Raw genomic sequence first — 17,315 nt, 5'->3', positions numbered from 1 at the left:
CCTATCCCCAGAGCATTTTGGTTAACTTCTAAAAGAGAAATACCTTGTGAACTCAAAATGTTTGCCGGTTTAACCCCCACCCCTCCACCCCCAAACAGCCGACCAGCAAGTTACTGATGCCTGCTGAGTAAGATACGGGTTTAGCCCTAGTTCGACTTTTCTAACCCTGGAAATGCTGATGTATTTGTGTGTAATGAGTGCCCATTGTGCTAAGGGGTGTAGCTGATTACCCTGATATTCTGAGATATGGAGTCCTGAGGCTAAAGTTCGTTCCTACTCTCCCCCGCAACCCATCACACCCGCGTTGAGCCGTCTTCCACTTACCGTCCGAATACGCTATCCCGCCAGGCAGGATTCTCTTCACATACACTCCATACTCCTCTCCAAGGAACTCCCGGATACCACCAATTACTTTAATGCCTGGAAAACAGAAAAAACAAAAGCAATGACGTTATCAGTGAGATTAAAGTCCTAACAGGGCAAGAAATAAAGCAGGTGAGGTAGGAGAAGGCCTAAGAGGGCCTGACAAGTGGACCAGCCACTCACACACAGGAGTAGAGGCCCAGTACTTAATGCAAGTGTGATGGCCACGACATTTCATTGAAGGAAATGCTACCTCAGTAACATTGGGCATAAAAGAACTCAAAGATGCAGCAGAAAAGACATATTTCAACATAACCAACGACACATCCATCACTTTATCTAGCGTTTTCAAGTTAAAAAAAAGGCACATGCACAAAATGCGGGTATGCTTATTTCCACTAGGGAGCACCCACTTTGACCTTTTCAGTCACAGGGATATTTAACCAGCATATAACTTGTCCGCAGCCTCCTTTTTTGTGGCATAGATTCTAAAGAATACTGCCTTTGCGTAGTAAGCCCTCAAGGAGGCATCTGCTTGGCCATCGCTCATGCATCTATTAAAAGCTGCAATTGTGCCCAATTCTTGTGCCAACCTGTGTAAAACCTTTTCCACTCGCCCCTACTATTGCATATTTATTGTAAAGTTACTGTAAAGTTACTATGGTCGCAACTATCTCTGGGGAGAGTCGATTCAATGTAAATCTTCGCTTTGGGTCACTCGATAGAGCAGTAGCCACAACCCAATATATCACCATGTTCACGTTCACACCATTTGTTTGTTTGTTTGTTTGTTTGTTTTGTTATTTATAATGCGCAGATGTACCCGCGGGTATCAGGGCACAGCATTTACAAGAATATGCGAAGCTTAGTTACAACATGTAAAATGTACATAAAGACAATGAGGACATATACAAGCAGTGAGGCAGACAGGCAGTATATACAGTATATACAAGAGTGTGAAGTAGGCACACGTGATTACAGTGTGTGCGGATAACACAGGGGGATAGCCTTGGCACTTAGCTATCTTGGTGGTCCTTCAATTTTAGCCATGAAACTACCTTGGAATGGAAATTCAGGTAGGGCATGTCTACTCTAAGGTTGGGAGGCAAGGAGTTCCACAGTTTGGCTGCTTTAACCGGGAAACTGTTACCCCCTATGGTGGCAAGTTTAAAGTTTGGGACAGTGAGGAAGTCTTTATATGCAGTTCTAAGGGGTCTTGGGGAGGCTTGTCTATGGAATCTGTTAATCAGATAAATGGGAGTGGCATTGTTAAGAGATTTGTAGGTAAGTGATGCCGTTTTTAGGAGAATTCTGTCTGGAGGTTCCCAGATAAAGGGCGTTACAATAGTCAAGGCGGGAGAGTACAAGGGCTCTGGCGAGAGTGAGGCAGCTAGTGTCTGACAGAAATGGTTTGGCTGCATGGATTAATTTGCACGTGTATGCAGATGAAGATGCCAGGGATCTCAATTGTCTTTTGAAGGAAAAGTTGGAATCCAGGTAGAATCCCAATGTTTTGACCTCCTGTCCAACTTTGATGTTTTTCCCATCTATCATGAAGGAGTTGTAGGCTGGGCTAAGTTTCTTTAAACTGGATGTGGTACCCAGGACGATAAGCTCAGTTTTCTCATCATTCAAGCATAGTCTGTGAGTGGCCATAAATGCCTGAATGATTATATACACCCTATTTAGCAAGGCCAAATCCTTTCATAATCTCCAGAAAGCGGAAGGAGGATCTGGGTATCATCTGCGTAATTAGTGTAGGTGATACCGAGATGATCCAAATCATCGAAAAGGGGCTTGGTAAACATGTTGTATAAAGTAGGGGAGACGCAGGAGCCCTGTGGGACACCACAAGTGATGGGTATAGGGTCTGCTGCATCCGTAGGAGAGAAGACCCTCATAGTTCTTCCGTTGAGGAATGAGATGATCCAGGTGATGGCCTCGGGAGAGAAGCGTGCTGCTGTGTGGAGGTGTGAGCATAGGACAGAATGGTCGACCAAATCGAAAGCTGCAGATAGGTCAAGGAGGAGGAGCAAGGCAACTTGCCCCTTGTCCCTGAGTGTATCAATCTGAGCTTTCAGGTCAATGAGTGCAGTTTCAGTCCCGTGTTGAGGACGGAACCCTGATTGTCTGGGTCCTAAGAGGTGGTGTTCTTCCAGGTGCTTCTGTATTTGCACATAGGCGACCTTGTCTAGGATTTTTAGAAGGAAGGGAACAGTTGTTATGGGTCGGTAATTTGTGGGTATGGCTGGGTCAAGAGTGTTTTTTTTTTAGTAATGGCAGTACCCAAGATTGTTTTATATTGGTGGGGATGGAGCCAGTGGTGAAGGAGGCATTGATCAGTTTAGTAATGAAGGGGGAGAGGTCGCGGGCACAGATCTCCCTGGCAATTAGATGGTTTCAAAGACAAGATATTTTTTTCTACGTCAAGAGTATTGACTTTAGAGAACTTGTCCGGAGTTTTGGATGGGAGAGTGTCTTTTAGGGCAGCTTTTTTGCTAGAGATTTTGCTTTGAAGGGTCACAATCTTATTTGCTAAGGCATTTTGAATTTCTGAGCACCAGTTTTTATCTTTGGTCTAGCTTTTATCTTTGGTCTAGCTTTTATCTTTGGTCTATCTGTTGGGAGCTTCTTTGATGGATCCTTGGTATGAGGGATTTGTGACAAGGGGCCGAGACTGTAATAAGCTGCTCTGTCCAGATTGATAGATTCCTGGGTAATCTGTTGGCATGTCGGGGGATGGAACATGTGCATGTTCGGACAGGGGGTAGTTTGATGATGACTGCTGGAAGGCTTTGCGAGCATTGTATAAAGTGGCTAGAGCACATTTCCATCAATGTGATTCGTGATTCGTAAGGGAGTCACTGAAAAAGAAAGTCAGGGGCTAAAAAGACCATCCAAAGTCTAAAAAACATGAGTCTGCCAGACAGGTATTGGTGGCTCTCTTAGTGATAGTGACTCCAAGTTAGTGTAGATCCTAGAAGCAATGAGGCTGGATAACGGTATGCCTGCTAGCTAGAAAATGGGAATTCGGTATGCCGTAGAGTTGCACGCAGCAAAAACGGCCGCGCGGTGCAAGATGGAGATGCATTATCTCTCCTCCAGGGGATTTAGAGTGGCCCAAGATAGTGTTCTCTGTGAAGGATATCTGCTGTACTACTGAAGACAGTAAAGCCTCTCGGTGCTTCCAGTCCTGATGGGGGGCCGGTGATTCAGTATAAATCACATCGCGAGTAATGAGCATCACCATTGAGGTGTGTATTTGATCAGGTGCTTCAGTGTGGGAACATCCGCTTCTTATCATAAGAATCATTAATGGCTTCCAACTAACGATGGTCCCAGAGACAAGGCAAGATGATTGCTCTCCTGCAGGAGGTGGAGAAAATCTTGTGCAAAATATCAAGAATCTTGGCTGTAGAAGGCTATAAGAACACCGAAAGCACAGCTGAGATGTTGCAGAGAAAGAGGCATGGAGGCCCACTCCTTCAGCCTGACATGAAGGCCCCTGAAGTAAGGGTTTACAATGATATCGTTGTTTGTGCACTTTTTCGCAGCGTCTCACAGGGAGAGTTCCTCTAGCTTAGGTACAACGCCAATCCTGGCACTTCTGAGGGGGGCGCCTCTAGGTAGTTTGGCAAGGTTGCCCCTTGGCAGGGTGAGATGGAGCACTAAAGACAGGAACCCGAACTCAAACTTCAAAAACCCAGAGGCAGCAGCTTCCCATCCATAGCGGCTAGACACTGGAATCCCCACCCTCCCAGCCAAACCTAGATCTGAAGAATCCTTCTGGACCTTGCCGAAGACAGCTGAAAACATGGCTCTTCACACAGGAAACACATAACTAAGCCATGCATATCAGCTTTCAAGCTAGCTACACCAGTAACACCCCAGTCTAAGCCTAGTCTGTCTAATCTCTTTGCCTGTCTTGCATATGTGCAACTATGGAACTACTGTAACCTATATTGACCGTTTTAAAAAAAATAAGATGCGCTATATAAATTGAAAATAAATAAAATTAAAAAAATAAACCCGGCGAATAGATTACACCAAGGTTGCATCTTTCCAATCTATTTTGAGCAGATTTGCCAGCCTGGACTGAAGAAACATACTCGCTCCCTGCTTAGGGTGAATGAAATATCCAACTGTTCTAGTCTATGCTGATGACAGCATTGTGTGAAATGTGATCCCCATAGATCTTCCAAGACAGCTGAATGGTTTAGAAAGGTTTCAAGTGAGAAAACACTGTTTGCTAAATAGCAATAAAACGAAAGTGATGCTGCTAGGGAAGACGGCAACTAATACATTTAGGTTGTGGTTTGTAAAGGCGATGCCTGTTGGATTCTCGACTGGTTACTCCCCTTGGGTCACTCCCCTCACTATACCATTCAACATTCTACTTTCACAACATTGCACAAATTGACTATCTTAGACACTCACACACAGTCATTAAACACCATCCGCCACCCCAAGCCCAATAAACACTAACACCATCAGAACTCCATACCTCTGACACCAGCGTGTATGACATAGCTGAGCTTTAGGGGCACACGACTGATGGCTTTGCCAATGCTTGTTATTGGGCACAGGATCGGAACATAAACCCATTTCTGGCGTCTGGACAATGGGGCTGCTCATTTCTCTTGCACTTTGCCAGCATTCTTTCAAACACATTTTCCAAAAGTGTTGCTTCACAGCCTGTTTGCTTGAACCATGCCCTGATTGTGGCGTCTCCTACACCCTTCACTTTCTAGTGGCGTTTTAGTCTGGTGCCCACCACTTGGGAAGGAGGTGGAGCAGGAGGACAGATGGAAAAATGACCTGGAAGGTGATTCAGGTCCTGAGTCCTTGGGGTGCCTTCTCCACTAGAGCCAGGAAACCATCCTTCTCAAGGATAGTTCAGGGGGCAACGCGCTTGTCTTGGAAGCAAGAGGCATGGAGAAACACAGGTTCGATCCCCATGTCCGCGCTTAGAAACCTCTGGGTATTAAGCGTGTTATAAACAGCATATCATATCCCCAGTTAAGCATATACTTTGCCTTGGGTGAGAAAAAAAGACAGCGGAACTGGGTGCAGCTGTTGGTGGTGCAAGGGTACAGGGTTGGGGCCTGTGTGGTGAGGGATGCACACGCGTAGTGGGCCTGCAAAGTGGTCTGAACGTTTCTTAAAGTACTAGCCAGTGAACACTCTACATTTTACCAAAGTGCAAACATGGCATGCTTTGGTACGCCCTTTATGTTCAGTGAACGCAACCAATGATAAGCCACTTTGTTAGCATGCGCAGTGATCTATCATCTATGAAGGGAGTGTGGAATAGAATATACCAGCCCCCAACCACTGCAGTTCTTTACACATCTGTATACAAGGTGCATCTTGAAGCATTTTGCTCTGTGACTTTCTTTCTGGATCCCTTTTTGGTGGCAGAAAGGGCACTTCCTTGCTTAGCTATCAGAAGGGAGCTGAAATGTTACCTACATAGAACTTCACATCTGGAATTCTGGCCGGCGGTTCGTCACGTATGAGCCGGCCGGTCAAGACAAAAAGGTTTCAAAATCTATTATTGCTAGGTGGACTGTGTTACGGGTAGTGGATGCATGCAAAGGCCATGGTAAGCCCCCCTTTTCTCCCCCAGGGGTTGCATTGCCATTTAGTGAGGGCAAAGACTGCGCATCTTGCTTTTCAGAGGCACATCCCTATGGAAGGAAGTTGATTTGAAGAGCAGCCACGGACACTGCCCCATGGACTGTAGCTCCAGAGCAGCCACGTGGGCTTCTCTCTCCCTTCTAGGGACATTGCCCCATGGACTGTAGCTCCAGAGCAGCCACGTGGGCTTCTCTCTCCCTTCTAGGGACACTGCCCCATGGACTGTAGCTCCAGAGCAGCCACGTGGGCTTCTCTCTCCCTTCTAGGGACATTGCCCCATGGAGTGTAGCTCCAGAGCAGCCACGTGGGCTTCTCTCTCCCTTCTTTGGACACTGCCCCATGGACTGTAGCTCCAGAGCAGCCACGTGGGCTTCTCTCTCCCTTCTAGGGACACTGCCCCATGGACTGTAGCTCCAGAGTAGCCACGTGGGCTTCTCTCTCCCTTCTAGGGACACTGCCCCATGGACTGTAGCTCCAGAGCAGACACTGGGTTTGGAGAATATTTTACCAGCACTCCTGGTGCAAAAGCCATCCGCCCGCTGATGCCATTGCTGTTTGTCTCACACAAGTCTTTAGCCCTGTCGCACTCGCCCACATCAGCGGCTAACCGGATCTAACGCGCTGTATTCTTATCAGATCTTGGGTTCTTCCCTATGGAAGAAATACTCCCATGTTTCTCTGCCAACCCATAGAAAGTAGATTGGCACTCAGGAGCGGGGTACTTCTGACCTGCACCCATCAAGTCCACAGGTTTCACATCTGCCTCTACCATTTTCTCACCAATGGGCCCCAGCCCCCTTTTCTATTACAGAGCCCAGTGCAGCAAGGCCACCAATAGTGCCTGATGGTTCTGTACAAGAAAACGTACATTACCCGAGTATGGAGGGACCGGGAGAAGACTGAGCATGCAAATGTTACTTGCCTTAGTGACTACTATACACCTAGTCTATAGACTCACATCCTACATACACCCTCCCACCATCCCTGCAATATTAATAACTTATCAAAGTTTAGAGGGTGAGTCGACTGGTGGGTGTTGCCAAGGGGCACAGCTAACCACTGTGCAGGTGCTCTGCTTTTTCTAATTTAAGGGGATAATGGTGAGGTTGCTGTACAGAAAGGACCCATGTCCTCATGAGGGGACATCTCATGAGTATGGAGGAAAGGGAACTGGTCTAAGAGTATAGTATTGCCTTTAGGTATGATAGGTTATTTATAACGTGCCCAGAGGTTTCTAAGCGCGGACCCGAGCATCGAACCTGTGTTGCTCCACCTCGTCTTGCTTCCAGGGCAAGAACGTTGCCACTGAGCTATCCTCCCGAAGTAGAGTTCAAATTCAAAAACAGTGAGTCTGGAGCAGAGGCATGTGTTTGTTTGTGACCACTCCAATATCTTTAATATCTTTCTGGGGACACCATACTTTTGTGGTGCATTTCGGCTGGGTTGCATCATTATTTGTTTGGGATGCCCTCGCCGGCATGCGCCTGCCCTAAGCTATGTGGTCAATGCTCTGGCCTGTTTTGAAGTGCTGCACTCAGGTTCCGTATGCTACACTGTGTTATGCTACTCCATGTAATGTTTTGAAGCTGCAGAAACATGTTGTGTAAAGTTTTGTTCAGTTGGGAACAATATGTTCTTTTTCCAAAGCTAAACAAAAGGTTGCTAGAACCTACCCGAGTGTTCCTGTTTTTTTACATACATTTGTATATACTTATTTACTCTTTTTTGGGGATGAGGTTAATATGATTTTGGCTTCCTATCATGCTAGCTGGCTATGTCATGTTATAGTCACTCTGAAAAGATCGTTCTGCTGTCAAAGACTCTTCTGACATCTGCCTCCTACTTGAAGACTTTGACCTCGACGTCCTCACCCTCACCAAGATGTGGTTTAATGCCAGCTCTGTCATTGCCTTTGACTCCCTCCTGCCTGACGGCTACAATATCCTCTCCAAGCCTTGGCCCAACCAATCTGGTGGTGGAGTAGGCCGGAACTTCCCTGAGTAGTTCCCTACCCCTCTCATACCCACTCAGCCCTATTCCTCCTTTGAAAGTCTTGTCTGTGGGCTTGGTGTCTCACCAACTCTCTCTCACACCATTGCCACTATCTACAGACCTCCTTGCCCTGTGTCGGTCTTCCTTGCTGATTGGGCCGACTGTACCTCCTCTCTTCAGACTTCTAGCTATAAACTCCTCCTCCTCAGTGACTTCAACATCCAACTTGACTCCACTGTTCCTGCCTCCACTCTTGATGACTTCATCCACGCTGGTCACACTTTTTCCAACCCTCTCACGACCCCTCTCACCTGGTCTGACCACTCTCTCCTCTCCTCTCACCTGGGAGCTCTTGGCCCCCTGACCGAGCCTCCACCAGCACTGCCAGCCTCCTTCGTGGCCATCCGACCGATGAAACAAGTGTCAGCTGCTGCATGGACCCCCACATTCATCCTTCCTCCCTCCCCGGCTGAACTCTTAATCTGCAAAGAACTAGCCAATCCATCTGTAGTCTCCACCTCGCCTCTCTCTTCTCAGGCCCTCTGTACTGCACTGGCCTCCCATTTCACCTCCAAAACTCAGGACATTCTGACCTCTCGCTCTCCTTCCCCTTCCTCCACTCCTCCTCCTATATCCCTGCCTCCCTTTGCCCTCTCTTCCACCCCACCTACTTTCCCTTCCTTCTCACCCATCACAACGGCAGAGGTCTCTAGAGTAGTCCGCTCTAAGAAGGTCTCATCCAAACAAGTATTGCCTTGCTCCTGCAGAACCATTAAGGACAACATCTCCTCCCTTGCTCCGGCTCCTGCTGAGTTCTGCAACCACTCCTTCGCCTCTGGCTCTTTCCTTTCCTCTATCAAGCACTCCCTTGTGCACCCCCTCTTGAAAAAGTCTTCAGCCAACCACTCATGTCTGGCCAATTACCACCCTATATCTACCACACACTACCTTGGGAAACTCTTGGAGAAGTTGGTTATCCCCCAACTGACCCAACACACTAAGCTCGCTGGTTGTCTACATGACTATCAATCTGGTTTCCGAGCATCCAGAGGCATGGACACTGTTCTCCTGAACACCCATGAAGAACTGCTCCCAAATCTTGACTCTAACTCTCCTGCTGTTCTCATTCACCTTGACCTCTCCTTCGCCTTTGATGTGGTCAACCACTCTATCCTCATAAAGCGGCTCCATTAAACGCTTGGTATCTCAGACCGGGCACTGAATTTGTTGACCTCCTTCCTCACTGATTGCCCTTCCCAGGTGTTCCTGGGCACCTTCTCCTCCACCACCGCTCTCTCTACATGTGGAGTTCCCCAGGGCTCCATCCTCTCGCCTTGGCTCTTCAACATCTACCTTGCACCTCTTGCACACCTGATCTCTGCAGAAGTTCTGTATAAAAGTACATACAGTGGCTTAAATAGGAAGCTGCAGAGAAAATGCTGCCAGACTGACACAGTTGGGAGTTGTGTGCCTACAGGTTAGGGTAGACATAAAACAAACCCTTATTCTAGACCATACATTAAGATCCTCCCTGGGGCCTGGCTCCAGGGCATTGTGAGGGGCACCTAAACATGTGCGTTACTGCCACCAGACTGCCTGGCTCTGCCTGCCAGATAGAGGCTGAAATCCTGGATGGATCTCAGAGCTTCTGGAGGAGGTTCGGGCACTGAGAGACTCTTTATGAATATACATCTAACTCCACTTAGTGCCAAACCTTTCAAGAATTGGCAAAGCAATTAGGTCTGGCTTTGCGGACGTATAAGCTAAGATTTTTTTGGAAAGCCCTGCAAGGCAAAAATGACTTATCCTTTATATTTGCAAAGCCGGATCTATTATTTGCTAAGGCTTTGATGCACATTTGCCAATGACAAGATTCCCCAGTGCTTTCAGTTCATAATATCTGCCATATTGCCAGACTTACTGTTTGCACTGCACTGCAACCTTATTCTTATTTCCATTTTCTGACATGTTGTTTCGATTAGACACTATTATTTCTTCTTGACCAGAGATATCACAAGTTATTTCATCAAAAGCGATGCACACGCAGCACCAAAACGTGAGAAACTAGCCTCATTACCAGTCTGGCGGTCCGGAAATAGGGGTGCCGGTAGCAGAGTAGCAGCACCTTTTCTGGACCGCCAGACTACGAGTATGTCTGCAGGGGCCGGTACTCCCGGCAGGCCTGACCCAGCCCTTGCAGGCATGGCTTTCCAGAAGCACCAGCACCATTAGCATGAATCCTATGGGAATCCAAGGGAATCGGGACTTACATTTCCCGCCGCTTGACATCCCGGGCCACCAGGGCTTGTAATAACCCGGAAGCAACAGGATATTAGGTGGCAGAAACAGTGTTATGAGGTTGGCGGCAATCCACCGGTAGCACCGGCAGGTTACCGCCAACCTTGTAATGAAGCCCACTATCTTGTAATAAACACTAACCTGTACGTGGAAATTGTTCTCTGATATTAGCACTCGGCATGAGGGAGGTAGTCATTCAGCTCCAGCCAATGCCTGGCATACAAAGATATCAACGGCCCGTGTTTGGAGAGAGTTGTGGGCACTCCACCAAGCAACGGGTGGTATAGTTCCCTGCAGTGCCAGGCTTTCTACAAGGCTGGCCCCCGCTCCACCCAGAAGCCCCCTCCACATCGACAAGAACCTCTTCTCTTCCCCACCCCTCCACATGCCCATCTTCACTTCGGGCAATTACCTCCATCTCGCCGCCATTGTGCCTCTGAGCCTCAATGGACAACGACAAGGGACGTGGTCCCAAGCCACAGCTGAATCCATCTTTAACTAAATATCTTCCAATTGTAGAAGGGGTGCACATCCCTGCATCAATGGAGATATTTCTTTTTTGTCAAAAAAAAACTATCAGCACCCTGAGCAACATTCAGGTGTTAATAGCGTTAACGCCAGCCTTTGCAGACTTAGTCAGGCACAACTTGCTTCACTCAGGTCTACCTTGGCTTTTGCTCACAATTAACCGACAAGCCTGCATCGCAAATCCTGGTATCACAGCCCAAAAATTATTAAGGCTGCAATTTTTCCATTTTTATTGATTTCTACACATAAATACAGACAGCAATCCCTCTGCTGCCTTTCTGTATTTATTTGGGAAAAAAAGGGAAAAAAGCTGAAAATAATGCGTCTAGCTCTTCAGGTTGTCAGCTATGCCTTGCTGGCCGAAAGGCTGTGCAAATTAGCACAATTGAGATGCTAAAAAGAGATTTATTTCCATTAGAGGTTGTTGAAGAGGGCTAGAGAGATGTTTATCACATGAGTGTAAGGAGCAGCTGTTTGTTTTTCAGATGAAAAAGGATCTTGAGTTGATGTGCAAGAACCGAGTTCTATGAGCTTCCCATTACAGGCATCAAAGCGCTATGTTTTTAATTTGAATTAATGCGGAAAAGCACTCGTTGCAAATTATTTTTACAGAGCAAATATAAATGTGGATAAACAGGCTACAAAACAAATATGGATAAATACAGACAGAAATGTTCTAAAAATAAATGTCATAAAACCAGGAGCCTTAAATATAATGCAGTGATTAATTAACTTACAATATTTTACATGCTGCACATGAGGAAAATGCACATGAATAGAAGCATTATCATGGATCAGACAAGCACATGTAAAAAATAACATTGTCAAGTATGCCCTTTCATTCCCCAATGCCAGCTGTGAAAAAACACTCTTTTAGCCAATGGGTCAATGAAAGGTACACGGTACCTCATAGGGCAGCAGGCCCTAATGTATTGGGAGCCTTCTTATCATATTAAAGATACGATCCATAACAAGGCTCTTAGTACGAACTTGAAGAGAATTGGCTAGGAGGTAGAGGCACTTTTTGAAATAGTACTGAAGAACTACCATGATCTAATTCCAAAAATGTCATTGAATTTTTTGAAAGAAGTGCAGCAAGATAACATTAAAGAAGGGAATTCCGGGTTCAATGATGAATGTAGCAAAACAAAGAGGCGATGGCTGTGTTAGAATTAATCTTAACCTCTGGCATTGCTCTGGGCAACCTTCCAGATCATTACTCTTTGCCTACCAAGCCATTACAGAAAGGGGAAAGACCATATGGAATTTGGGCCTGGCCCCACCCCAAAATGGGCAGCCCAGCCCAAACTGCTCGGTCACATCCCTTCTGCACGAGGCCACAAGCATCTCCAGACATGTTTCAGCCTCATGCAGAATGCAAACAGGCCAAACTAGTTCTAATGAATGCTCTAAAATTGGAGACGCAAGCTAAGCTGAGGATCGTGCTTCCGAGAGATGCCTATAAAAAGGCAATGCTGGAAAGGAAATCAGCACTAGATGAACAGGCGTGGGTCGACCTGACATCTGCTGTGATGCCATCTAACTCTAGATACTTTGGGGAATTAGTCAACTGTGGCCCAGAAAATAGAGATTCTCATTATGGAAAAGTCATCCCTTGTGTCCCAGACCATGTCCCTCTCACTGCAGAATTAAAACGTCATCAATTACTTACATTTGAATGCAGTGGTCCCAAGCTCCAGGAAGCTTAGCCTATATTTTTCTTAGTCTGAAATATGATGTGCTTTGCGGAAGCAGTCCTGGGGGAAAGTCTTGGCCATGGTGCCATCCTATTAGACCATTTTCGCTGCTTGGAATGACTTTTGGAGCCACTTTGGGGTGTCTGTTTAACAGTATGCTACAACAATGCTTTTATCCGCCCTCTTGGGGTCAAGCATTAATAGTTCCAGTTTATTAAAAAAAGGACTCTAGAGAGTCACCAGAGGCCTATACACCAATTACCCTCACTGACTTCCAATTCAAAATGGTGGCAGGTCCGTATTGGCCGGCTTACAGGAATGGGTATATGATGAATAGATTCTTGTTGATAACCAACTGGGGTTTTGTGAAGGTTTCGAAATTAATAAATTATCCCTAAAGTCGATCTATCTGGCACTTATGGATCTGAGCACTACATTCCATAACGTTTGCAAGGCCAAGTTATGTCAGCGTTACAGTGAAATGCCCTTTGGACCTGATCAACATTCTCTCAGCTCGTCATAAAAACAATACAGCATGTATTTGCTCCGGCCCCCATGGCCATTGCACTCCCTGGTTCTTGGTGAAACAGGAGATTACCAGGGGTGTGTCCTTTGCTTATTTTCATTATATATTAATGCAGTGGCGGCTGGTGAATTTCTTAACTGGAGGGGCGTAAATATTTGTCCCAGAAATGCAAGAGCGACTGAGCATAAAATAATGGGTGAAAATAGTGCATTTTACTGCACACTCTGTAGAGTCATTTAGTAGCAATGTCAGTCTATTAGAAACTAGGTGAAGGGTGGATCCTACAAATGACTTCCCTAATAGAGTGGTGCTGAAGATATAAGCCAGGACAGCACCAATGTATTTCAAAACATTGATGGTGCTTCTGAGAAGTCTAAAAATCAAAATGCAACTCCACTTGAGAGACTGTTTTCTGCAGCCTTTTCTGCTGGCTTTTTTGCAGCCCTTCCGATCAGCGAGCTCTTTGCAAAGTCTAATGTGGGTCACAGCTTCATGGCCCTATATCAGTTTTAATTGATTTGAATTATTATTGCTGATCATGGCTCGGTTGCCTGTAATAGAATGCTTACTGAATTGAATAAAGCCTGCAGTCTTGCAACAATAAAACAATAATTCACTGTGGCCTCCCTCGATCGGGTTCACTCTTGTCAACACAATGTTCATGGGTGTATTATGCTTCACCCAAATTTGCAGAGATCCCGCAGCCTGGTTCACGTTCAAGCTTACTTTCTTGTTCTAATTGGATTTTTGTTGGCTGTGGGCTTTTTCCATCTGGGTGCAGACTAGATCTCAAATTAGTCTCATATGTTCTCGCATTCGTTTAGCGGTTGACGAGATGGGAATGAGTGCCTCTTATCATTCTTCCAAGGTTTCTCGGAGCATGTCCAAGACATCTCTGGGCTCTCTGCCATGAAGTTTTTCAAAGGGAGGAAATCCCATAGAGGCCTGTGGGGTTTTCCTCACTGCAAATAATACCCACTGGATCATTCAGTCCCAGTCTTTCCTGTCCTTGACTACCAATTTTCTCAGAATTAATTTCAGTCCTGGCCACGCAGATGACAGATCTCCGGGGACTAGTGGGTGAGACACCTTCAGGTTTCTCACGCCCTCAAACCCCACTTCCCTATATTCTGAACTCTACCCCGATCGCAACCCCCCTCAATATCAAATGAGTGTTTACAAAAAAAAGAAATTCTAGAAAAATATTATTTCGAAAAAACTATTGGGTATGAATCAACGTGACAACGTGATACCAGACTCCCATCATATTTGTTTATATTCAGGAATCTTGGGAAGACTTTGAGCTAAGTAAAGACTTTTTTTGCTTCACTTACACGATCAACTAATTTATTTTGGGGACACTGGTCAGTTCCTAAAGATGCCAGTTCAGGGACACTATTTCATTTGTGTTTTTCTTTGTTTTTATTTTGTAACAGACACCAGATTAAGTTGATTTCTACAGGGCTGTTCTGTATCCGTTTGTCCGTTTTGTCTGGCAAAATCTTACATGCCTTTAAGTTGTACCTAGGACAGGTTGGTGACAGTGAACCGTGATTTACTTTTTTTTCCAATGTACTACTGTGAACCATCTTTTCTGTAACCGCATTATACCGATTTAGGTACAGTATGCTCAACAGTCCTGTCCTTTAGTCATCTTCCTTTTTGGCCATCTTCCGCCTCTCACAGGTTGGACACTACCATACAAGGGCACACACTTTTGCAGGGTCTGTCCTGTATTCCGTAGCAAAGTTCTCTCTCTTCATATTAAACAATTAATCTTTTATAACGCACTTTAAACCAAAGACCTGTCTTTAAGTGTGGTACCAGGATTCAAACCTGTGCTGCTCTGCGTTGTCCAGCTTCCAAGACAAACGCTTTGCCCTTGAGCTATCCTCCCAGCCTATGTTGCTCCATCTCTCATCTTGCACTTACTCTTAATAATTATTGCCCTTTTACTGTGCATTGCCCTCATGTTACTGCTGTACTACCTTCTATATTTCATTTTTGATTCCTCTGCCTTTTATTGTTGGTCTGTATAAATCGTGCCTTTCACTATTACACTTTTTCAGCCAGTATGGACATGTTTCCTTGCTGTGACATGGTATTTTACTGCTATTATGGGCAAAGACAACTTGATGAGAGTTCTAAAATGGGGGGTACTGGCCGACATTGATGCAGATAGCTTGGAAATATTTTCTTACAGTGGTATGTCATCATTTTTATACTGCCATTATGAGCACAGCAAACATGATGTGTGTTCTTCCATGATGGAATACTGCCCTACATTGGCACAGCCAGCAATTACATGCTTTCTGTTACTCTTTGTCCTGTTCCCCATCATCCACTGCTCCAAATGTGAGAGTCTGTACACTGTGCAATAGTGCTTGATGAGCATCTCTCCCTGCTTCCTGGTTCCTCCCTGTGATGCTTGTGTGAGACAGAAGGTTACCGAAGCAGCATGTTGGCAGCAGGGAATTCTGAGCTGAGCTGAGGCATTGTGCAGGTAAGACAATAAAGCATGTGTGCGTGCAAGGGGTTATGTCTGATAAGTGTGCATGAGAAATATGTGCACATGTGAATAAGTGTGCAGAGTGTATATCGTTGCACATTGGTACACATGTGAATAAGATTGCAGTTTGTATGCTGCTTGTGAATGAGAGCATGCAGTGTGTTTGCTCATGCATGTGAAATTAATAAATGTAGGGTGTATGTTGTTGTATGTGAATGTGTCTGAATATGTGTACCTGCCGACTGGCTAGAATAGCCGCTGATTAGGAAGGGTGGGAGAGGTTAGGGCGTTGCTGGATTAAAGCAGATTCATTACTTGTACTGAAAAGGCATTATGAGCAAAGTAAACATGTTGAGTGGTCTTACATGTGGGGATACAGGCCTATATTGGTGCAGCCTTTATGAATATTCTTTCTTATAGAGACACAGAATTTCTACTGGCATTATGGACAAAGACAACATGATAAGTGATCTTAAGTGGGGGACATTGGCCTACATTGATGCAGCCAGGATACACGTATTCTCTTATAGAAGCATAACATTTTAATTTACTTTAAATTTACATTTAATGTAAATGTAGTATTCTGCAATAGTATGTTTGTATTATGTCAGCTGAGAGTCCGCATGGAATGTTAGAATGGCATGATGCATGTGGAATGGTTGTGTGATGAGAGTTCTCGTAGTGACTGTTGGGGACACTATTGGAGAGATACAGGAACCAGAAGGATGCTCTTTTACCACTCTCCTGTGACCTTTAACTGTAAGACATAATAAAGATGCATTTGTTTACTATGTACCTACTCTGGAGTGGTTCCTGGTTCGTGATTACTTACCTTAAGACCAGGAAGAATATTTTGGTACACCCAATGAGTTTTCTTACATTGAATAATACTGGCGTACATTGCAGTAGCCAGTATGAACATGTTTTCTTGCTGTGGCATAGATATTTAAATGTTATTATGGGCAAAGTAAACATGATGACTGTTCCAACATTGTTCCCCAGCGCGTATGGAATTTTTTTTTTATAATGGCACAGTATTTTTACTTACATCATGGGCAAAGTCAACAGTATCAGTGTTCTTACATGGAGAATAATGGCCTAAATGGGTGCAATCAGTACGAACAGGTTTTCTTGAAGGGTCCTTTTTACTGACATTATGGTCAAATTAAAAGTGATGAGTGTTCTTGCATGATGCATACTGTCCTACATTGGTGCAGTTAGTACGAATAGGTTTTCTACAATGGCTTGTCATTTTTACTGACATTTTGGGCAGGTAAAGATGAGTGTGCTTACATGAGGGATACTGGGCTACATTGGTGCATTGATATCGATATGTTTTTGTAGTGTGAAATCGGATTTTTAGCCACATTTTATGCAAAGCCAACATGATGAGTTTCTTTACTTGGGGTTACTTGTCTAGATCGGACCAGCATGTAAGAAAGTGTATGAGCATAGCCAGCATGAACATATTTTTTTACACTGAGAATCCTGGCATATATGGCTCTCAATGGCATCACGCAAATGCATTGGAAAAAGCTCTTGTGAATAGATGGTACCTTACATCGATTGCATTTTTTCACGTATTAAGCTACAGAAGGGACTGTAAACTGTTTTGCGTTTCTCCCAATTATGATCAGAAGCTGTGCATCAGTATAAATATTTGATAACATAACATAGCATTTAGCTCCCCACTCCTTTGTGTCTCTGGTTCCCTCTCTGTGTCTTCCCCCTCTGATTTATAAAGTCCTATTTAGCAGAAGCC

The 17,315-nt window shown here is 45.1% G+C and overlaps 1 protein-coding gene across 3 annotated transcripts in view; it reads right to left on the bottom strand.

The window, feature by feature from the left end:
• The window catches only part of LOC138567624 (syntaxin-binding protein 4-like), an 839,836-nt gene that overhangs the window by 532,388 nt on the left and 290,133 nt on the right, over positions 1 to 17,315 (bottom strand). For all 3 annotated transcript variants that reach the window (XM_069646045.1, XM_069646044.1, XM_069646046.1), the window contains one exon: positions 325 to 420. In XM_069646045.1, the coding sequence (XP_069502146.1) occupies positions 325 to 420 (96 nt within the window). The remainder of the gene's footprint in view (positions 1 to 324; positions 421 to 17,315) is intronic.

Source organism: Ambystoma mexicanum, chromosome 2p (assembly GCF_040938575.1).
Source record: "Ambystoma mexicanum isolate Mex_15411 chromosome 2p, UKY_AmexF1_1, whole genome shotgun sequence".
Classification (NCBI taxonomy): domain Eukaryota; kingdom Metazoa; phylum Chordata; class Amphibia; order Caudata; family Ambystomatidae; genus Ambystoma; species Ambystoma mexicanum.
This window is presented reverse-complemented; position numbering and strand designations above follow the sequence as displayed.